General features: G+C 34.6%; 2 protein-coding genes across 2 annotated transcripts in view; both read right to left on the bottom strand.

Annotated features, from left to right (window-relative positions):
• Positions 1–13,073, bottom strand: part of LOC128994040 (otoferlin-like) — a 37,358-nt gene extending 24,285 nt beyond the window's left edge. Inside the window, exons 1-15 of the mRNA XM_054418248.1 lie at positions 12,981–13,073; positions 12,123–12,256; positions 11,246–11,467; positions 10,207–10,267; positions 9,730–9,861; positions 9,145–9,207; positions 7,486–7,570; positions 5,096–5,252; positions 4,571–4,757; positions 4,235–4,421; positions 3,484–3,698; positions 1,946–2,132; positions 1,276–1,466; positions 825–1,022; positions 386–502 (exon numbers count right to left, since the gene is read on the bottom strand). Of these exons, the coding sequence (XP_054274223.1) occupies positions 386–502; positions 825–1,022; positions 1,276–1,466; positions 1,946–2,132; positions 3,484–3,698; positions 4,235–4,421; positions 4,571–4,757; positions 5,096–5,252; positions 7,486–7,570; positions 9,145–9,207; positions 9,730–9,861; positions 10,207–10,267; positions 11,246–11,467; positions 12,123–12,256; positions 12,981–13,052 (2,208 nt within the window). The 5' untranslated portion in view covers positions 13,053–13,073. The remainder of the gene's footprint in view (positions 1–385; positions 503–824; positions 1,023–1,275; positions 1,467–1,945; positions 2,133–3,483; positions 3,699–4,234; positions 4,422–4,570; positions 4,758–5,095; positions 5,253–7,485; positions 7,571–9,144; positions 9,208–9,729; positions 9,862–10,206; positions 10,268–11,245; positions 11,468–12,122; positions 12,257–12,980) is intronic.
• Positions 13,074–13,630: 557 nt separating this feature from the next.
• LOC128995784 (otoferlin-like) overlaps positions 13,631–23,851 on the bottom strand; it is a 150,345-nt gene continuing 140,124 nt past the window's right edge. Inside the window, exons 2-3 of the mRNA XM_054420802.1 lie at positions 22,311–22,369; positions 13,631–14,119 (exon numbers count right to left, since the gene is read on the bottom strand). Coding sequence (XP_054276777.1) covers positions 13,928–14,119; positions 22,311–22,369 — 251 coding nt within the window. The 3' untranslated portion in view covers positions 13,631–13,927. The remainder of the gene's footprint in view (positions 14,120–22,310; positions 22,370–23,851) is intronic.

Below are 23,851 nucleotides of genomic sequence, written 5' to 3'. Positions count from 1 at the left end.
ACACCAGAGTTTTAAATCGCCCAACCTACACAGTTTAATACAGAAGTCATAACGATTACTTCATTGGTTAAACATTTTTCATATTCAAGCGAATACCTCCCCCCTCTCTAACTTCACATAATTACTAATAGCTACAATGTTTAACCTTAAAAATCCACTTGTAGGGTCAAAACAAAACTAAGGAAGAAAAGTGAAGTTCTCAATAAGTCGAAAAACTGGTAAGAATATAAAAAGAGCTAGAGGTTCAATAAATGCACTAATCTTACCTAGCGTCTTTCTTTGAGAAATCTTTACTCCTCATTTAAAAAACCATTAGTAATGATAGAAAACTTTTTTGCGAAGATAAATTTATCACAGACAAGTATGTAAGATTACCAATACTTACATCTTCTACTAGAAATTTCATCTTTTGAAGATAAGTCTGTGCTGTTTTGTATCTGTCTTTGAATGAATGTTTTGTGACCAAAGCCTTCAGATTGCGAGCCATATTCCCGATGTGTTCCTGAAAATTCTAAATGTTAAACCAGTAGATAAAAATTCAAATCTTCCACAACAATAACCTTGTGATTACTTATGACAAAGACGTTTAACATTTTGAACAATTCAAAGTATAATAAAGATTGCTACATCATAAAAATACACCGACTCACCAAACAAACCACACAACACACAACCAGACCACATTTTACAGACCATTACAAACTTGCCTTAGTACCTTAAACGCTGTATGATAATTTTAATCTTATAAAAAATAGCATGCCAAGCTATTAACCAATTGAATCAAGAAAATGCAATATTTTTATAACCAAGAAAAATGAGCTCACAACATCTCTCTGGCACAACTTCATCCGTTCTTTGTCCAGTTTCGTCTTGCCGAGGCCGGGTCCACTGCCAGCCCCTCGTGTGATGCTGATGTACCTTGCACAACCACTACTGAGCTCCTCTAGGACATTACGTAACTGTCTCTCTGCTGCCCCGTCCTCACCTTCTACCAGGGACTGGACCTCCGCCAAGCCTTCTTCCTGTGAAATCAGTTCAATCCTTAGAAAAGTCAACAGACAGTAGCGTTTTTGATGGTACAGTAGCATCCCCATATTAATTGGTAATAATAATATACGTAAAGATTTTGCAACATCGAAATAGACGCTGAGAAATGTTTATTCAATTCTTTAAAACCATATAACACATTTCACGATATAGCATTTCGAACTCTATCGTTTATACTTCACAGGACTTGAACAAAATCATCAGTTTATAGCTTGCACACTACATTACCAGTTTATCCACGATCTTGTTGATGATGTTGGAGTTGTACATGCGTCGTCTGTAGTCCGGCCACAGAGACCTCACATGCATGCAAGGTTTGTCGTCCCAGTAGGGTAGGAAGTAGTAGACTCTGTCGTGGGTCATGGGTTTGATGGGGTGAGTCGTACTCTGCCAGGAGATGGACTCCGAGGTAACTACCTCTGAAATGAAGACAGTCAGATAACAAGCTGTGGATAATCCTTCAAACATGGCTTATAGTTCAAGCTTGTATGTTGTATGTTGTATGTTGAATGAGCCTTGTATCAGCTCTACCAGAGTTGTTTTTGTTAATGGGCCTAGGTGCACTCAAGGTTTTAGGTTTATTGGCGGCACACAAGGAAGAGAAAAATTCCCCTGCAAGGAAGGGGGGAAGGGCGCAAATATCTCTCGGACCCATACTGTATCACATGCAAAACCCGGGCTTGAGCTCTATTATGATGATTGTATGATCTATTAGTTTAAATTGAAATCATTACACTCTGAAGTCTTCTGGATTTAAACATAAAAAATTATCGGTATATTTTTAGACAGGGGCTGGGGCGCCACTAGTAAAAACAAATTATTTTCCAACAAGAACGAATCATATTAGAAATACAATGGGTCCTAATAGCTACAAAGTTATATCCAACATTACGCTCACCTAAGTTGTCGTCACTGTCCGAATCTGACGGTTCCTGAGTAGTTTCATTGTGGCCGTCTAGTGTGTTTCCAGCATTGCCAATACTGAGTTCAAAGAAGATCGGTTTGTCACCAAGTTTCTTATCTATCATGGAGGCATCCAAGATCGTGGCGAATAGAAAGAACTCTTCCGTCTTGCCATAGGATGTCTGAGAAGTAAGAGTTATGTCAACTATTGAAAGTAATCCATATTTTGCAGTTCAATCTTTAGGAAAGCCTTTTAAAGCTTTGAAAATTACTCAACTGTCTAAAACATTGTTTCTCAGTCAGTAAAAGGTATCCCACTCATACTTTTACATAGGTATTCTTTTAATATGTATCAATTTGCCCTGTTTCAATGTAATGATTTAATGGATATAAAAATGTAATTTGTTATATAATCTATAAAATTTCTAATTATTTAAAATTTTCTAAAGATCTGATTGAGTTGTTAGACCAGCCTACACAGAAGATTGCTGGGATGATACGCAGAAAATATGATCGGACCATGGGAACAGGGTTTTATGGGGTAAAAAATGGGTTTTCTCATTTTTGACCCTCGAAACACAAAATTTCCCAATTTCTCTCTAGACCTTTTTAAAGAGCATAAAAAACAAATAATTTAGAATATCAAAGTGTTTTTGTACGGTTATTGGTAATGGAGAAAGTTCAAAAAATTGTAAAGTTAGAATTCCTATGTTATTCTTATGGAGAATATTGTAAAATGTTGAACTGTAGTTTGCTTGTTTATGGATATATTTTGACCAAACTTGGCAAATTTATTTATTTTATACTAATCTATTAATAATTTACTAAAAAAGTACACTTTCTTAGTTTTCTTTTAGCAGCAAACCTAGGTACTCATTACACCTAATGTTTTTTTTTAAATAGATTTAATTAAAAATAAATTCAGACAAATGGAAATTCGCTTGGTTGTCAGGTTTGCTGCGGCGGAGGTATTAAAAGGTTATAGAAGGTCCCTTTTACCTCAGCCTCAGATTAATAATCTTTTACTCTTTACTAAACTATTTTCAATGATCATGAATAAGAAATCGCTTTATTTTATAAAAGTAACAAAGTAAAAATACCATTAGCACTGAGACAGTGTAAACAATTCAGTATGTTCCAGAAACATTCTCTTTAATAATTTTTAGTATCTATAAATACCACAAAACAGTATGTTTTGTATGTCCTTTCAGCAGACATATTTAAGGTAGCTTATAACAATAACCGATGGCTGGATTTATTACATCTCTCTATAGGTGTATTGTATGGCTTTCTATCCAGCCATCAAAATAGGTTTTCTTATTGTTGTACAATGTATTGTATTGTACTTTCAATAGCTTAAGGAAATTACTTACTATTACACGGAAAAAATCTTTTTACCCAAAGCTAAATTTAAGTCTATGAATTTTAATTCATTTTTTAAGTAATTTAGAATAGAATCAAACTTCTCCTTATCAAACATCAATCAAAACATCCACATCAACATCAACACAATATCAAATCAGCTCTCTCTACCTCAGTTATCGGGTAGGTAGGTTCCACATCGACTTGCGAAGGCGTGATGTCCAAGTTGTCTGTTATCTCCGTCCTTATCGCTATCAACAGCCTCGCTCTGTACGACACCCCCTCCCCCAGTCCGGTGTTGAGGTTAGAATGTTCGTCTATCAGCGTGTAATCTCTCGTCGAGCCATACAGGTGGATAAATGTTGGTCCGAATGTCGGTAAAAAACCTGCAACAAAAATAGTTCTATAACCGTTAAAGATTTAATAAACAAAGAACATTAAGAACTTTTAATTGGAGTTTAAAGTAGATGGGTATATTATTCAAGTGAGTTTAAGAGTATGGAGTTTTGTCTAGCAATTAAATGAACAAACTGCAATGAGGAAAAAGCGTTTTTAGCAAGTCTAAGATGGTTTGATGTCTAGAGAACATACAGTAATATTCGCTTCATTTGGCAGCATCGATTCCCATCCTAAGCAGGAAAGTAGGGAACCACATTCAGTAGCTCTGTAGTTCCAGAAGGGAGATGCAAGACACATACAGTAGCAGCTTCACAACTCAATCACTCCATCAAGATCCTTCCTCACAAACTCAGGATAACTTCAAGTAATATCCTTTGGCTAACCAACTGTTGCACTTCAAGCCAAGCAAGTCAAACTGAGTCAAGTTTTAAGTGTTAAATCCAATATTTACCGCTAAGACAGTTGTTGATAGAAGACAAATTCCCTCTTGTGATCTTAGCATTACATAGTGTGTCATGCTTACCCTTTTCCCCATCATTAGATATAGTTTTAAGGTCGATGAAGTGAGTTCCGATAACGGTATTGTTGACAGGATCGTTGTCTCGTAGTTGGACTTTGATCCTTTGGCACAATGGTGGAAACATTTCTGTGAAGACGATTTGTTCGTTCCAAACAGGAGCGTAGCTGTGTTTCCGGACTGACGTTTTACCCTAGAAAAGAGTGTTAAAAATAAATTACAGCAAAATATATTTAATTTTATCTAAGAACTAAGAATGAATAAGAAGCCATTAGGAGTCATAATTGTTGCTACATTTCAATGAATATTTAGACAGCAAGATAAAATAATCATTAAAATTACCGTGAGTCCAGCAAAGGATACTTGTACATAAGGGTCGACAAGATCCTTAACCTCTCCAGTAAAGGCTTTCTTAACGTTGGCCATGAGGGAGGAATTCATCTTAGGTAAACCATCTGCTCTGTAGACTCTCACAATGAATCTTGCTCTTTGTCTCTCTACTGGTACTCCATCAGGCAACAACAGGTTACTGTCAACAGAACAACTTCTATAGTATCACTACAATAGGTCATGTTTTAAGAGGAGGAGAAGTAAAGATACCACACTTTCTATTTCGTACATAAAACACCCCACTTCTTCCTGCATTTGACAAACCTAGGAAAGTTACCTCTTTCGCATTTGGACTCAGAACCTGAAAACTCTATAGAGGAATCAGAAAAAAAATCCTTTAAAAAGTTTTGTGTAAAGTAATTCCTGACTCCAATGAGTAAAAGGTTGTTGTATGAGTCAGACCCATAAAATTTAGATGAACGAATTGTACTTTTACAGCATTAGAACAAATTAAGAAGTATTTTACAACCAACTCACGCTTCTATGTCGTCTTCGTCCTTTTCACTTTTTGGAGGCACTTTGACTGTGTCACCTTTACCGATGACACTGATGTCACATTTCAGGTATCCCTTGGGGCCCCCGGCGATGTCGTCAGGGTCCGTCAGCAATGCCCATTTGTGGTAGAACTGGTGATCTGCAAACATTTCATTCATGTAGTCACATCAACCAAACCTATAACCTTAAATCCCTAAATTCTTGTATAAACTGACCGTCCACTTTAACAAAATGTTAGTGATAGGTCAAAATAAAAATGTAAAAAATTATAATCACTGAAAATTTTTACAGGTTTTTGAATTGAAACAAGATTAGGAAGAGACAAAATTAAACACAAAGAAGCTAACATTTTTTCTGTCGTTATTATTGTTTTTAAAAGAAACTCTGCTTGTGTGTATTTAAAAAATTTTAAGTCACTGACATTGATCACCTAGTTCCACTTTTGAGGTCTTTGATTCAAGCATCATTATTAATTCTTTTCCCTTCCCCTCTTCCATCAATATCCATCATCAATGCTATACTTAACAAAGAATTAAATTACTTTGAACTTGAATGAGTAGCTGTGGCGGGAGTAGTTCGGTAAACCGAGAAATAAGGCATTTGATTGGTTTATTGAATTGCTTGAGCACATTAAATTTAGCTACGACCATATTTTAAACTAGTCTTTTCAATTCAGTTTTTAGAATTGAAAAGATTCACTTTACAGTATTGTTTACTTACTTTAAAGTATTGTTTTGTTACTTTATAGTACAAGTTTGGACCAATGAGGTTCAAGAATTGAGAGAAAAAAGGTAAAATTGTAATACTTTGAACGTCAACTTATGATCGGTTAAGACCAATTTAATTGATTAACCAATTAGTGAGTGGTTTGAACAATAAGATGTTGCATCGCAATCAGTGACAATGAGTGGTTATAACCGAAAACATAACTTCTCTTAGAAGTTATGAGTAGTGATTTTTAGTAATTAAAAAACGGTCCTAGGTAAAGAAGTGTACCGAACTTGCCTAATTTGCCTTTACGGACACTCGTAGAAGTTTTAAAGGCACTCACTTAGGCTTGTACCTCAAATTTTATATTTGTGTCATAAAGTCTATCCTTACGCAATCGTTTTGTAACTACTATAATGAAACAAATTTGAGACTATTCAAAAAACATGTAACCAAACGAGCTTTTCATTAAAACAGTACATAAAACAATAATCAAAATAAAATTGATAGACTATACAAGTTTATGGGTTATTTGAATTGGACAGAAATATAACATCATGCACCATTTAACATGTATGGTAATAAAATAGGTTAAAAAGTCTTAAATGTTTAGAGATCTGTGATATACAAGTAAATATTTTATAAACATAACACATGCAAATTAACATCCATCTCAACAAAACAAACTACAAATATACAAATGCATTTGTGTATTGTAGAGTAGCGTGTGAATGTGCAGAGAAAAGGAATGTGATGGTACAAGTAGATAATATAAATCTTACCTGATTATAATAATTATGATTAAATTATGCGCTCAAGTAGATTTTGCAAAACCGGTAAGATGTAAAAAATATTTATTTTGAAGTAGGCTATTTTACTCTTTGGTACAAACATCCATAAATTATTATTGTATTAGTTTGAAATTCTTAATTGCAGCTATTTATGATCTGTAATTGTGTAATTTGACAATCAGTTTTAGCAATTTTATATTATCTCAAACAAACAAAAGCAAACGGAAAATTTTAAATGTTAACTACGCAATCTTATTAGGACTGTTATAAATTAAAACCTGTCTGTACAACGTTTTAACCTGAAACCACGATGATATTGTGAAACACATCTCTTTGAATTGCATTAGAATTAAATTAAATTGTATTTATAGTAGCTTAAAGACGAAATATTATAAAATATATTTAAATACGTTATAGAGCTTTTATTTAAAAATGGTTTGTTAAGTCTTAAAGTTTTTATTTTGCATATAGCATTCTACAAATGAATACTGAAAGTAGATATCAGTATAGAACCACAGTACTTTTTTGAAAAATCCCACATACTTTTATTCCAGTAAACAACATTACAAGTTAAATAAATGTTTAGTTAATATTAGTCTTGCTCAGTTATTAAAAGACAACATTTTAAATAAAAAAACAAATGCCTAACACAAATGTGTTATTTGAAAAAAATAGGAAAACCAACAATCCAAAAAGGAGGAGTAAAAAAACGTTTGCACTCAGTTTTAGCATCAAATTTAAAAAAAACATCTCCAAACACCCGTATTTATTGGGTATTTTACTGGGGTATCATGGTGGAAGTGCCTCTTTCCCATACTACGGGTCTGGCTAGGCACTAACTACTTTACTCAACAGGTTAACATTCTCAAATACCTGGCTGGGCCCAAATGGTGGCCACGTCTAATTTAAAGTTGCCCAGCATTTTATCTGACCGGAGGATATTTCTTGACTGCATGACCTGTTCAAGGCAACGAGAAAGGTTCAGAGAAAAGAAGAAGAAGCGAACAAACAGACAGACCTTTAGTGCGCAAGAACTGGAAATTGAAAATAATCATCAAGTTTTATTCAACTAGCCGTTGTCAATGAAAATGGTGATTTGATAGTTTTTGGATGGTGGAAAATCTAAATTATAATTATCTAAATCATTCCAATAAGTACCATGTTTAGTCTATCACCTAAATTAGTGGAAGTCTAATATTACTGTTTTAAAATTGCAGGCACTATTTAATACTTTCTTATGAAATGGCGACCATACAAAGTAGGTATTTTTTTTTTATGTTCAGTATGTCCTCTACTATGATACAGACTAATTTATGTTTAAAAATATACTCTATAGTCTATATATATACTACTTGGAAATATAAAATTTTGAAGACAAACCTTTTGCACACAAATACTCTTTCACCCCCAAAATGATTTTTCATAATATTAAATGTGTACGGTAATTGTAAATTTTAATCTCAAACCTACAACACTGTACCGTAAAATCTTTTACTATACAACATCCTTTAAAGGCAAATTTAATTTGAATGATCAATCTTTAAAAAGAGTCCTACAACTAACTAAATTGCTAGGCCTAGTTTGAAGATAAAAACCTACAATTTCTACAATCTATGAATAGAAAAGTTTAATAAAATAGTTGAATAAAACTTGACATGCACACAGAAATGATCAAGTTGCTTTTGTACCCGGAGAATCATAAACGGTTCGCAGATCTATCTTGAAGCTGCCCACAACCGTGCCTGAACGGAGGAGTTTTTTGGAATGTAAAACCTACAACACAACATAAACCAGATCTCTACATTTCACAAAAGTCTTATAAGCTTAACCAAAACACACAAGTATAATAGTTTACAAATTGTTTGTTGAACAAATTTTAAAAAAATTATAAGTTTACTAACAATATACGTTTAACAAAATAAAGTATTGTTTAAGAAGATTAAATTTTTAAAGTTGATTTACAATTGTCAAATTATTAGACAGAGTAACATGTAATAGAGGAGTTTTAAATGAGTAAATCATTTTATAGTGTAATTTAAAATTAAATTATACGTAACTGTACTACAAAGAGCAAAAAATTGAAAAAGTATGTCTACTTTCGACCTCTGAATCCGACCAAGGCAAAGGTTTACTGAAGTACCTTTTTTTAAATAATAATTTTTATACTACAGGAAATGATCATTCTAAATATGTTTGAAGTATGAACTGAGTTGAATGCATATTTAAGAATAAAAATACATTTAGTTACAGTATAACTCCTCAATCATGGCTTATAGAACCAATAAATTATCTATTCATAACAATTTTAATATAATCCATAGAGAATACTGAAATAATAAATATTTAATTTTTAAGTTATTGTAATTGGATTTTTTCTTCAGATATAGAACAATATATAAATACAAAGCAATAATTTGTAAACAATCAAGTTTGAAAATAATAGTTCCCCCAGCAGTTTTAATAAGTACAATTGTATCATTATAAAATACACACGTATTCTAGTTATTTTACAACACTGTTATCCATACTTACAGATAGAGTAATAATTTTGTCAAAAAGCATCACAGCCGGCATATGAAAGTCGAACACAAAATACTGAAACACATAAAGAAAAATATTATTTGATTGTTACTGTTGTTATTGATTTATAATAGACACATTTATTGAATTCTTAAAGTGAAAAGAAACATTTGAACACAAAACTTCCTAAAAATAAAGCAGAAAAGTAAAGTATAATTTGGTACAATTTTTACCTGATCAATAATGACGATAACTATGAAATGAAGTTCCATAATATGCAATAATAGGCAGTTACCTGTGGTTTAGTTAAAAAGAACTTCCTGTAGTATTGGGGAAACGAATGTAGTTCAACAGTAAAAATCCCTTATTTTCATTATTTGTTTGGATTTGGTTCCTCGCTAGTTTGTTCTTTCTTAATATTAAACTGGGTATTGCATGGTCTGAATATTTATGATGGAAATAACCTTGTTTTAAAGACTTTGCATAGTTCAATATAACTAATATTTGCCTACAGTAAAACAATATATTCCTGCTCCCATAATAGTAGTTTATTAAGATTAAAACACTCATATTTTTCATAGTTCAGCGATTAGTTACCTCGTTGTAGTATGGACAGTTGGTGCTTTCTTTCACACTGGTGTATTTTTTTGTATCCCCTACTTGTACACACACCACTGGGTCCATGTTGAGGCCCGCTAACTGTCTCGCCTCGATGATAGTGATGCAAACCTGACAACAATAAATATAACTGACTGTACAACTTGAACAGGTAAAAAGTACTGTAATTAATTAATTCTTTGTCTTCAAAATACTGAAATAAGAGAAAATAAAATATTGTATTTACTCGGATAAAATGGTAAAACCTTTTCTCACTACCATCCCTTACGTCGTAGGAAAACAAAATTAGCCAAAAAGTATCTGGCTGTCATTAATTGATCATTTAAGATTAGAAAACCCCTCAACGCTAGACTAGACAAACTAACTGTAAACAGTAAATTTCCCCCAAAGTAACGTAAACATAATACCTCCATGATATAATTGAGAAAAATTTTTAAAATATGAAATTGAGCTTACCTGAAAGTCCTGGGCTTTGAGGGCACTTTGCAACAAAGTCAGGCTGGTTGTGGGTTTTGAACTGTAAAAAAGATAACATTAATCTTCAACGTACCTATTAAAAATCCAAATAATATTTTTAATACTTTATTATGAAATGGCCACCATACAAAGTAGGTATTTTAAGCCAAGTATGAATGGAGATGAGTGTAGGATGAGTGGCGCGATCTTGTAGTCTTGTTAGTGACTAAGGCCGACATTCCTCAGACACAGCTGTTAATTAATAGCCCATACAGCTAATGGCAACTAAGGGACCTACAGTTTATAGTGGAATCCGAACCACATTTTTGCCTTGGTATATACAAATTGGTCTAATTAGCAGGATAGTACTGCGGATGGTCGTAGTACGCTCTCGTGCGGACGTTAATCCACACCAGGGAGTATCGCATCCACAGTGCATGCCTATAAATATCCACAATTCGTGACCTCCTAGTAGCTGGATTACAGGACAACGCCACCCGTCCCAGTCATATAATTATATGATAAATAAGTATACTGTACACTTGTAACTACTCAACTTTCTTTGATTTATTGTAAGTTGTCCCAATTTTCCGACCTACATGAAAGTCTATTACTAACAATTTTAAAATGTAAAATTGTTAGTAATAGACTTTCAACAAATTTAAAATGTGAAATTTTCCCTCAGTTTGAAATTGTATAGCTTTAAAAGATAGCTATGGTATAGTCTTTAACTTCATAAAAGACAAAGATCCAAGACTAAATCTTAGAAGGTTAGATTAGAATATTTTATTAAGGAGTATTTTTATTATTTATTTATTTGCTCAGCAGTTACACAAATCCTAATAGCAGCTGATAGCCATGCTGATTTCAACTATACTAAAATCATTGATGGATTAAACGTAGTTATTCTACAAACAAATTAAATTCTAAAATTCAAATCTTCAAAAGCATTTTACATTTACCAAGGTTATGATCAAGAACAATCATAACCTTTGCAAAACTACCAAAACTTTAAGCTACTGACATACTAATTGTTTACCGTTTAGGTACATGAGGACTGTCAGGGTTGAGGGAGGTGGTGCTCTCGTTGTCCGAGCTCATGCTGGACACGCTAGGAGGCCGAGGTACCGGGGAGCCAATAGCAGGGCCACACTCCTGGTCCAGTAGAGCTCCCGACTCCCCTCTCCCACCATCACGGGGGGGACGCTGCTTACCCAGGCGGATCAGGTTCTTCACACTACACTTGAAGTTACCTCCCCTGCTGTAGAGGAACAAATGAGTTATAGTCAAATGCCACATTAATGTTTGTCCTTTGGTGTTGGCCGTCATGTTGAACATGTTAACAAAATAAATGTCAAAATAGTGCTTTTGGCCTCTGGAGACATAAAAGAAGTATTTCAGTCCTGGGTCTGGGTCTTACTTTGCCACCTCCGGTAAATGCTATTTCCCTATAGGGGAATTCGCTAACAGGCTGCAGACTAAAGTACTGTAAAGGTAGGATGAGATGTATGTCCAGTATTCACAGTTTATGGATAATTTTGTTACACACATTATTCAAACTTACTTGTAAACTTCAAACAAAAAGTTAATGATAAAGTGTAATCATGAAACAAGACCTGGATTAGCAGCTAAACACACGATCTAAAAAGAATTCTGATTAAAGTTCTTTTTAAAGATTACCACGTATGTGGATTATTTTCATTACTGTAATCATGTTTACCAAATTATTCAGATGCTATTCTATCTATGCACAGTCACATAAGTTTAACTCATACGTTATTTGTTAATTGGTTTTCCTAGTTTGCGTCCTATTTCTAAATTATTTCTGTGAAGGAATGTATTATATATTTCCGCACTCTTGTAAAATCATCAACTAAAACAATTAATCAAATCGACTAAATATTTTCTAAAAATACCTCTTCTTCTCAGGGGCAGGGGAGGTCTCGTATTTCTCCGGGGCGGAGAGGGAGCCTCCCCGCTGTAGGCCCCCGCGGTGTTGCCCTCTTGGGGCTGACGTCCCCGCACCACTCTGCCAACTACCTCTCCGCCCCTACGCCAGACAGAGCTTGGGTCAGAGAGTTTCCCACTTTCCCTTTTTATGGATCCACTAATTTAGGCCTATAATGTAGTTAAATAGCTTATATTCGTACTCATAAAACCATAACGGTATATTTGATTTGGACCAATATTCTTAAGTCTTTTATGTTTGTGACATTCGTTTGGTTGGCAGATCATGTAGTTTTATATTGATAACATGTGTCTTTTAATATGCTGTTTTGATCGTCGTTGCTTAGAATTAACATGTGGAAACCAATGATTTAAAGGTGTCAGAATTGTTTAGACATACTATCTACCACAACTGCAAAAAACAGATTATATGTAGACAACATTTCTAAAACAGAAAATTTTCATATTTTGCCAAACTTTCTCTTTAATTTAGGTAAATACCTATTTCATTTTTATTTTTTTTTAATTAATTACTACCGTATATGATCTAATAATTTTTTAAAGCTTGAAACTTGTATAAACGATCTTCAAGAAATAAAATTTAGGAATCTGTATCTAAAACATACCATATATTAATTTGGATTTCCTCAGGTTTTAACAGAGTAAAATAAAACCGACTCCAGCTACACATACAAAGCAATCATTATTTAATCTGAAGCACAATGAATTGAACTGAATATTTCTAAAACCTTTGCAACGTTTTTCGTTACACCTTTTGACCTATACAGGATTTTAAAGCCACATCTATCTTCACGATTAGCGCTAACCTGACTCATGCTCCGCTCCAAGTTAGCGATGTTCTGTTCAATGTCTATCAGCATCTGTTGGTCCATGTCCATCTGTTGTGTGGAGAATGAGGAGCCAGCCGTGGACACTCCGTCAGGGGGACAATACGTCACCTCAAACTCGACTGTTGCCTAGAACAATGAAACGTAAGTTACTATGCTGAACAGGTGGCTACAGTAAAACTTAAATAATCAAGCTCACGGTCGATAAATAAGATTTTTATATCTTCCTTCGCAGTAATTATGGAAACTAAATAAATCTATTCACCTAAAGAGGCATTAGAAAATTAATTAGTCACAGATTTTGAGAAATTGTAGTTTTAAAAAAAAATAGGCTACTCTATTCTGTATAAATATTGCCTACATTAATCAAAGTATTTGTTTATGGGCCGTAAAGTTTTATGTTGTAATCAAAGGAAAGTCAACCTAATTTTTGTCTCACAGTGAGATACTGTATTAGTATTAAATCACTTGAGGAGGTATTTAACAATTCTTTTTCAACTTAGTATCTTTCTGGTCATAGTTTAAGTTTTATAATAGGCCTAGGCTAAACATTTAATCTCAAACTTTTAACAAATTTAAGGAACATGTAGGCCTATATACTGACAGGTAATGGTTTGTTGTTGGGGTCCACCAGTGTGTCATAGACGCATATTCTGCCATCTTGCACCAGCTTCTGCAACACCAGAGTGTAGGACCCCAGTAGCTTGTCAGGTCCCAGGTAGCGGCTGCGCACAAGCAACTGAACCTGCAGCTGCTCATGACTCTCTATAGCTCGTGCAACGGGCCACTCGAACCTCTGGAATACAACGCTGAGTTAAAGCCTTGCACCAACTTCTGCAACACCAGAGTGTAGGACCCCAGTAGCTTGTCAGGTCCCAGGTAGCGGCTGCGCACAAGCAACTGAACCTGCAGCTGCTCATGACTCTCTATAGCTCGTGCAACGGGCCACTCGAACCTCTGGAACACAACATTGAGTTACAGCCTTGCACCAGCTTCTGCAACACCAGAGTGTAGGACCCCAGTAGCTTGTCAGGTCCCAGGTAGCGGCTGCGCACAAGCAACTGAACCTGCAGCTGCTCATGACTCTCTATAGCTCGTGCCACGGGCCACTCGAACCTCTGGAACACAACGCTGAGTTAAAGCCTTGTACCAACTTCTGCAACACCAGAGTGTAGGACCCCAGTAGCTTGTCAGGTCCCAGGTAGTGGCTGCGCACAAGCAACTGTACCTGCAGCTGCTTATGACTCTCTATAGCTCGTGCAATGGGCCACATGAACCTCTGGAACACAATGTTGAGTTAATCTTTGGTAAACATTCTCCTTGCATTGGTTAGTGTAGGCTATGGTTTAGCTTCGATTTTTTTTAATACAGTAACTGATACCGGTACCTATACCAACGGAATGGAGGCGACACTTAATTTATAAATTGAATTGAGTCATTGAGTGACATGACGACCGTTAGTTTTTAGAAAATTTAATGTGCTTTATTGGCCTTTTTTAAATAACTTACCGTAGTAAAAATTTATGATATCATTAACATAGGCCTAGAAATGTTCAACACTCACCTAAAAATTACACAGATACGCACACTCTTAAGTTAGAGTAAAGTAAGCATCTCAAGTAATCCGTAACAAGTGGAACAAATTGCAAACTAAATTTACCTTATTTCAGAGATTACCCAATGTTTACAACCCATGCAGATCCTATTCCTATGCCTAGCCTATATTAACACGAAATTAAAAGGAAATTTGAGAACATGACATGGGTTAGTCCTGAAACATCCAATTCAACACATTAGTGCTATCAATTTGCCTCAGGATGGATCTAATCAGAATTAAATTTGGTTTGTTAACATAAAATTATTTTCATCTGGTATGCTTATACAAGGTTAATGAGTTAATTTTATGCTAATCCTTTCACTCTCCTATCGAACAAAGTCTATGAAAATTTGAAGTTAATTTAGGGCCTAACTTACCAAGTTGGAAATCCAAGAAGCAAATGGTGTAACAATAATATTAAGAACTGAACGATAAATGATAAAATCAACATACAAAATCGCGTAATTACACTATAACTTAGTAGGATTTTAGTTGAAATAAAAATCAAAGAAAGCTTTACTTTACTTTTTGGTTGGTTCTGTTCTAAAGTTTCAGAATTGAGGTTTTTGGGATTCATGTTGTTTGTTTACATATGTAACAGCAGACAGCACAACAGAGACCGCCACCGCCACCTCGACCTCAGTCATCTTAAAGTTGGCTCTTCTTTTTCAGTGGCCAGTTTTTTTTCGTTTGCAAAAAGGGATTTGTCAGGCTGTGGCTGTAGACGGGGAGACGCACGGCCACCTTTAACTACAGGCCGCGGCCTAGTAGAATTGGCAACGTCACAAGTGGTGTTTTTTAGTGACAGACGTCCCTAAACATGGCTAAGATAACATGGCAGACAGGTGACATCATCTCATTAATTCCCACTTTATTTATTTAAATTTAAATTTATGGACATAAATTTATTAAAATATTGAAAATAAAGTTGGTTAGTCTATGATAAAACATACTGAATTTAAAACCGAAACAATATGAATTAAAAATCTATATCAGTACATTTTAAGCCGAGTCAATCATAGTCCAGTAACCAATCTTTCGTAAATACACAAATACCCTGATTCCAAACAAAACAGTGTTACAACACCACTTGCGTCGTTGCCACTTCGAAGGCCGCGGCCTGCAGTTAAACGCGGCCGTGAGAGACGGTTAGACCATGACAGACGGAGGCGCTTGTGTGGCCGGTGTCGAGACTGTTGCTCCAATGTTCAATCAATACTAAACTTGATCTAAAGAAAAAAGTGAAGAAACTAGATTATTTTCGTTTCTAGTTGATTAAAATTCAGTTGTTAAGACCTTTTACCCTCCAATTATTCAGAATATTGCAGGTCTATTATTCATCCTAGCGTAAAAGATGAGATCTGTTGTTGCGTTTGTTTCAAGTTTGTTACGTTTGAGTGCGCTGATGTTGACAAAGTCCTTTTTCTTTTAATTCAAGGAGATTTTTTAGTGAACCCTTCACTCCTTCATTTTAACATAAAAAATAATACCCATCAAATTTTACCGAGCCTGTGAATGATTTATCTATGCCTGTACCAGAGAGCATCATACTAACCATCACAAGTAGACTTCTCATCCCATTGAAAATTTTTTGAGATTTTGTCATTTTTTCGTGTCTAGTTCATGTCCGGTGGCATTGATCGCTAGTGTCGACGAAATTTTGTTTCTATCATTTTAGGGGTTATTTAATAATTTGTGCTTTACTATTTGGTTTAACTAGGGCACAACTTATGATTTTAATTTTATCGTTTTATTTGGGTAAATAAGGTTTTAAATTATTGAAATAACAATAAACAAATTTTAAACAAAACACGACCTCTGCCCCGGTCAGAACTATCAATCAATCAATCAATTCAATTCAATTCAACTAAATAAAATTGGCTTCAGCTGATCCATTAAGGAGTAGGCTACTAATAACAGATTATTTTTCAATTAAAGCAACACGGTTACAGGTTAAACACTAGAAGTATGAAAACACAGATAAAAATGATTCCATGTTTTTAGCCAACCCGACACAGGGAACTAGTTTAATTAACTCAGTCATAAATCATTATAGTTTTTACTACCTTCATGCGCTTTACGTGTTTTAGTCAATAACGCTTGTTCAAATTAGTTTTTTTTTCAACTTTAATGAGTGAGGAGCTTTTAAATTGTATAAAAAATTGTAGTACACGTTAGAGTATGAAACGACTTTAAATATTGTTTATATTTGCGATGAAAACAATCTAAAAAGGATGTTTTTATTAATATTTGTACCTTGTACCACATACTGGTGCGTTCCTTCTGCACTATTTTAACTTAAATTTTCTTTAACCAACCATTCCAACGTTTCTATATAAATAACGTGTATTCCATTCTGTTGATGGTATTTTTGTTATTAGCATAGCGGAAATGGATATGAGCTATAAATTTTTTTCATCGTACTGATTCTATGATTTATATAATGATGATGTATGATTTATGTATTATTTATAATGTTATAAGATTTAATTTTGATTATTATATGGCTTTGTTAAAAGTTTATACTTATTTTATTATCAAGATACAAATAAACAATTTAATTTAATTATACCCATTTAAAAACATGTGTACCAACTACAAGTCTTTTTATAAAATCATACAATAAAGCCAATCTGCATGAAAACAAAATTCCTGTGAAAACATTTTTACGTATTCCGAGTGAAAATATTGGCGAGACTTGGCCTGAATACGTAATCAAGAAACAACCTTTAAATTCCACGGCATTTCTAAATACAGGTAATTGTGAAGCAAATATACAACAAAATACTTTACAAAAATAGGTAACTCATTTAATCATAAATTAATAAAGAAAATGATTTTTTTTTATTCTTTTAGCAACTCTGCTTGTTTTTGTATCACTGAATATGAATAAACTCTAAACTCTCTTGCAGTTGCACTGTCACACTTTTAATACCTTGCATTTCATGTTTGTGTGTTGTAGGTGCAATAGCACAAGACCGATGTTCATGGGTGAGAGAGGTGCTCTCACTTATTTTCATGTTTGACAGATGAGTTTAACACAAATTCATGTTTGAAAGAGTTGCTCTAACACATTATATTCCTGCACGAGTAACTATGAAAAATGGGCTACGAGTACGAACACTTTCTCATATAGATTCGTCGAAATCCCTTGTCCATTTGTTTCACATATTCACGTCTTCGATTCCCCAAAATAGTTAGACTTCTTAGTCACTTGGTCCCACATATATCTGATGCCCAGCACTGTAGTTGTCATGGTGTCAACGTCATCATCGTCCCACTCATAGGCCTCCTTGAAGGCTGTCGAGTTCACATCCGAATGTATCATTTGAGGTCCTTCTTTACCGACTTTGTTCAGCATCACTTTCACGTTGTCAGCTTCCCTCCATCTTCTGTCTATCCTGTCGTTGATGTTGTCCAGGTACTCGTAATAGCGCTGCAGGTTCTTCATCAGCTTGCTCTCCTGGTCCGGGTCCTTTCTAGGACTCTTGAGTGTCTCACAGATGTCTCTATCAACAGCTTTGATGTCAGTGTTGAAGAAGATCGGCCAGTTTTCTCGGGTGTATGCCTCAATGTAGACTGCTTCGAGGAGTAGGATGAGTGTGGGGATTATTAGTTTCATTGTTATGTTTGGGAGTTTTGTTACATGTTTGTGTGGACTGGAAATACTCTTTGGTATTTCATGAGATAAGCAAATGATTGTTACTTGGGGTTAATTGTTTGCTGATTAGATCTTAAGATTGTAGCGAAATTATGGTAGTAAACAAGACTATAAACAAGACTATGAAGCCTACAAAGAAGTTTATGTATGAATCGACTTACAATAATTTTAGTTTTAAATACCTAACACAATACCTTGCAAATTATTTATCCTTAAGTAAGTAGTTAACATAATTGTTTCGTAGTTATTTAAAGAAACCCCCCTGCTTTTATAAAAGATAATAATTAGTTTAAGAATATACAACACTATATTCTCTTTTACCTCAAGAAACACTTAGGCCTATATTTTAGCAATGCTGCGAATTGTTGCCAGAATTCTATCAAAGAAGCTGCATACGATTATTTTCTTTTTAATAAATGGAGGTGATATTGATTTTTTTGGGGGATTTCAAATTCAGCAAGAGAACCCCCCCCCCCAAATGTATGTAAATGTTAAGACTGTTAAGTTTAATTGGTTAGTTATTTAAGTGCTTAAATTCACGTTTGATTTTAATTGTGTCCACGTTTGAACAATAATCACCCTGTATTATGTGTAGACGGGTGCACCATAGACTATTCAGTATAGGATTTATGTCCGATATTGAACAAGGGGTATTATTGTCTCTAGACTTCTACTGAATTAATCAAATGTGTCCCCCAACACTTTTTGACCTACAGTATATTCGCTTGTGGTAGCCAATATCTGTATTATAGCATTGACGTTGTTGTATTAATAGTCAAAGATTATAGTATGCTGGACATTCTTATGGTGCTAATTAAGAAGTTTATGGTTCCTAAAAACACTGAATCAACTTCGATATAGTATTCAGTGCTCCTAATAATTTAGATGCATCATTGTTAACGTTCAGAAAATATGTAGTGTTGAGATGAATAGTGGGGGGGGGCATTAAACAATATTACAACAATTAGTTTCTAATCTTCACCAAACATCTGATAGTGAGTGCTATACAAGCAGCCCCCTTATAATGTTCACACTGTTACTTTTACTCGGAGTTTGTAGTGGTTATCAAAAGGTCTCATTCTACAAAAACATCACACTCGAAGATCTGGACAGCAGACTGATCAGCATGATGGAGAACCCCCAAAAGGACAAAGGTGACGACCTAATGGACGGGTCTTTTTGGTACTACGCTCAGCTTGAAGACATGGAAATCGCTTTCAAAAACAACAAGACAGATGCGCTTGAGGTTATTAGGAGGTATGTGGAGAAAGGGAGACCGAAGTTCGCAACGACGGCGTTGAATAAGAGTTTAATTAAACAGCAGTTTCTGTGGGACAAAGGGGACTTTCTGGAGTTCGGTGTAAACGTTCAGGGTACAAACTGGCTTTTTGACAAGTTTGAACAGTTTTTAAACGGAACTCCTTGGTGGTAGAGTAATAGAAGGTGGAAGTAACAGGGATTATACTATTGTGTTTATGATATTTATTAATATTAAAATAGATTTAAACGTTTACATTTGTGATAAGGGTGAGAAAGAACAGATTGAACAGTTCAAAGCTTTTTGGTAACTATAAAATGTTTATAAAATAATTTCATATATGAATATTTGAACATTTTGGAAAACATGTGTTGAATCTGTAAAGAAATGTTTACGTTGCTTTAGTATCTATGAATAACATGTTTTCAAATCTATTTTGGATTTGTGTTGTTGGTGGCTAAGGTAATAAAACATTCTTCCACCACTTTTCAATGTTGAGATTTTCACTGTGGACATTTTCACGGTGGTAAATTATATATCATTATTACATTAACCATCGCTATACCAGCTGTCATCAAGCCCGATTGAGAGGTTGAAAGTAAACTCAGATTTGGTCAGATGATAAATGACGTAACTAGTCAAAATCTAAGCCAATGCATCTAAAAAGAAACGTTTTGAATATTTCTACTAATCAAGGACCAAAATACCTTCCAGCCAGAGTGGAATGTCAAATAAAGTTTACTGAATCACTGTAGAAAAGAAATTCCGCTACCACTGTTTATACATTTGTAATTCAAATATTTTTTTCGATCTATCAGCACACGACGATTTTCGCGGATCTCGTGGAACAGTCAAACGTATTTTTCTAACCCCACTTCCTTCAATTCAGCCCCACACCCTCCTCTCTTTTAATCCCCATCCAACAGCACATTCCATTCTACACACTTTCCACTGACGTACTATTGTCGAAGAAAGACTCCCACAGTTCCTGCGTGGCTTCCAAAGTAGCACAGAAGTGTGTCAAGTCAGAAGTAACCCAGTTGTATCTTGACCTAAGAAGATGTTCGTCCCACTTGACCTTCACCCATTGCGGTCCTTCAGGTCCGATCTCGTCCAACACTTGCTGTCCTTTCGGATGTCCTTCATCAAGCAAGTTCTTGGCGTCATCAAGGATGTCGTAGTACATGAACGAATTCCTCATCAAATCCCTTCCTTGTCCTTTCACAGGATTTAGAATGTTCTCTATGATCAATGAATCTAATTCTTTCATGGTTATGTTTGGTCGGACATAGTCTTCTGGTAAGATGGGTGTTGGCACTGGGAAACACTGAGATAAGAGAATTCTTAGGAGAAGTAGATACGATAGGCCTAATCTCATCTTGAATTGATAGGGTTGAAAATGTATCTTAATTGTTTTAATTTTTAATCTGATGATGAAGTTATATCTGTTTGGAATCGTGTAAAGGTTTAAAGATGTGAAATGTTTGATTCAGCTATATATTCAACATAATTTTGCATAGCTTAACTTAAAATTTAAACCTAAGCAAAGAAAGTAATAAATACTTCATTCCCAAAAAACTTCAAATGCCTACCTGTCTCTGTCGAAATGGGGCGTGCCGAGTAACAGAGGGAACGCTATTTCCTATTTTTAACAAGAGGTGCATTCTGTATCTGTACCTATGCTTTGTTCCGGGCTAACCTCAACATTACCCAAAAATGTCGATGAAAGTTTACACATAGGTAGGATTTACATAAACTTGGACAAGATATAGGCCTATTTTGATTCATGTACGTAAGATTACCTCTTTTTGCTACTCTAAACATCCATGAGGTAGTATCTGTTTTATAAAGTAAACTCAACGAATAAATAATTCCTTCTGCGTCCCCACTCAGTTTCAAATCGTGGACAAAGCAACAAATGATATAAATGTACTAAAATACCTCAATTTTGGGTCCCAAACTGTACAAATGAAACAAACTTGATCAATTGCCTTAAAGTGAATGTCATGGCCGTAATAACAAATTTAAATGAGAGCATGCTTTAATAGTGACGACATTAAGAAGGCCTGTATAAATGTTTTATCAGGTAGGCTGCAGGTTTAACATTATATTGCTGCGGTGATCCAATTTGCTAGAACCGATAATCTCCTTTGACACCTTCTAAGGTTAATGTCCTTCCCGTCTCTGCCTTCTACCTTTATTTAGTTTCGTCTTACTCCCATTCTTATAACTATTAGGTGTTTATTTATTTTCAAAATATACAATGCATTTTCAATGCTTGAGGTACAAGTCAAAAATCACATGTTGTTCCTTACATACACTTACAAACCATTAAATATCTACAGTATATCCATATTAACTGTTATTAAAATCAAACAGAACCAAACACATTTCGGCCCACAGTAATTTTTTTTATCGGAAGAATATATTGCAACCCCACGCTACGTAGATCCTTCAGCCTTTCAAAACACTCTTTGTCCCAATCTATTAGCCTTTATTAGGCGTCTTGGTAAATTTAACAGCTGTTGGACCCGGTTTACTCTTTTAATCGCCTTTCTTAGTAATTCAATTTATTTTCCTATCTGGAGTATATGTTGGAAAACTCCACCAACAACTTAGAGGAGGCTACAGTTGTACCGAGGTAAAATAAATATTCAGCTTAATTGGATTTATTCTAAATTAAAGTATACTACTTATTGGCAATCATGGTAGGGGTATGCATTTTAATTCAAAAATAAACTTTGAAATCAAACAAAATATATTTTGTACATGGTTATGCAGTTTTATATTTACCTGATCTACAGGGATGAGTTCGACTTTATCCTCAAGTCCTTTCGATGTGTGTGACACTCCTGGAAAATAAACTTACAGTTAGTAGCTTTCCACATAACCATTCTACAATACAAAAGTAGAGACACATCTTTTTTATTGGAATAAAACAGAACCAATTGGACGAACAGAGCCATGATGGTTCATGCAGTTTCACTGCAACATTTTGAAGAGTTTCAAAAATATTGGGAATATTTTCAGTTCGTTGTTTGAATTTGTACTAAAAAATTGAAAGTTAGATAGGTACAAATACAAACGTTATCGTAAGAAATTAAGCATTTATAATGTGGATTTTAGTATAAAAGGGGGAAGGCATTTCCTATATTTTTAAATGATTGATGTAGTTCAAAACACCATTTATTTGTATTACTTCCTTCTTGTCAAACGAGAAGACAGGTTAGATAACCTATGTATGATCGATCGTTATTGCAGAATGTGTGACATGATATATTTACCTGACTAAGACCTAGCGGTCCAGGATAATTAATTACGTATGTTATGGTAAGTAACACCCTCTAACTATGCATTATTAAAATAAAGTAGAATATTTAACTTCTGACAGCATCACATCGTCCATCTTTTTATTTAAATATACACTTACTTAAGGATATTTAACTTCAGTGCTTTTAAGCTTCTGTAGCTGTTTCTTCTTTACCTTAAGGTTTTAAAAACCACCTGCTTTATTCATTCAAAACATGCATTTCAAACAACAGTTTTATAGGTATTCTAGAACGAATGCTTGATGAACTCCATTCAACAAGAGTGAATTAAGTAGTTGCTCTATTGGGGATTAGAATGGCAAAAACGGACAGTGAACAAATCAGAGTAATTCTCAAAGCAACCACCGACGCTGAGGGACCAATTTATCATTGTCACAGCCGTAGAGAGGGTAATTCAGTGGTTGGTTTGGTTCAGCGTTCTTTTTTCCGATGTTTATCAATCATAAAAGTATTTTTTTAAATATATTTTAGCAAACGTAATCCGGGGGGAAAAGTTATTACTGTAGGTGCCAAGGTAAGAGACCCAGGACTGATTCAATTATTCATTTTTATGCACCCGATGGCAAAAAATACTATACGTTTTGATGTTCATATTCTCTCTCTGTGAACACGATAACTTGAGTGATTTTTAATCAAGTATGGCATGAACGTGTAGGGCTAGATACATTTGAATGAGTTTGCAAACTAGCAGGATTTTGCTAAGAGAACACGGTTTTACAAGGGTTTCTAAAACCAACCCTTAAAAGACTTAATGCCAAATTGTCAATAGAACCATAGTTTAGAGCTTAACAAAATCACTTTGTACATAAAGCCATGTTGTACAATTAAACAATACGAAGGTAATTCCCAAAAAACTGCACATTTAAAATTACTATGCTATTTTTAAGGCAAACAAATACTTTTGTAGTTGGCTTATATATGGATATGTCATAAATTCCTATTTAAATAGTAAGGCTGAACGAGTACATGGGTTACCCTTCCTAATACCCCCTTAGGAACTTTAAA

This window comes from Macrosteles quadrilineatus, unplaced genomic scaffold (assembly GCF_028750875.1).
Source record: "Macrosteles quadrilineatus isolate MER2022 unplaced genomic scaffold, UCM_ALF_1.0 Scaffold_5__1_contigs__length_97177068, whole genome shotgun sequence".
NCBI lineage: Eukaryota > Metazoa > Arthropoda > Insecta > Hemiptera > Cicadellidae > Macrosteles > Macrosteles quadrilineatus.
This window is presented reverse-complemented; position numbering and strand designations above follow the sequence as displayed.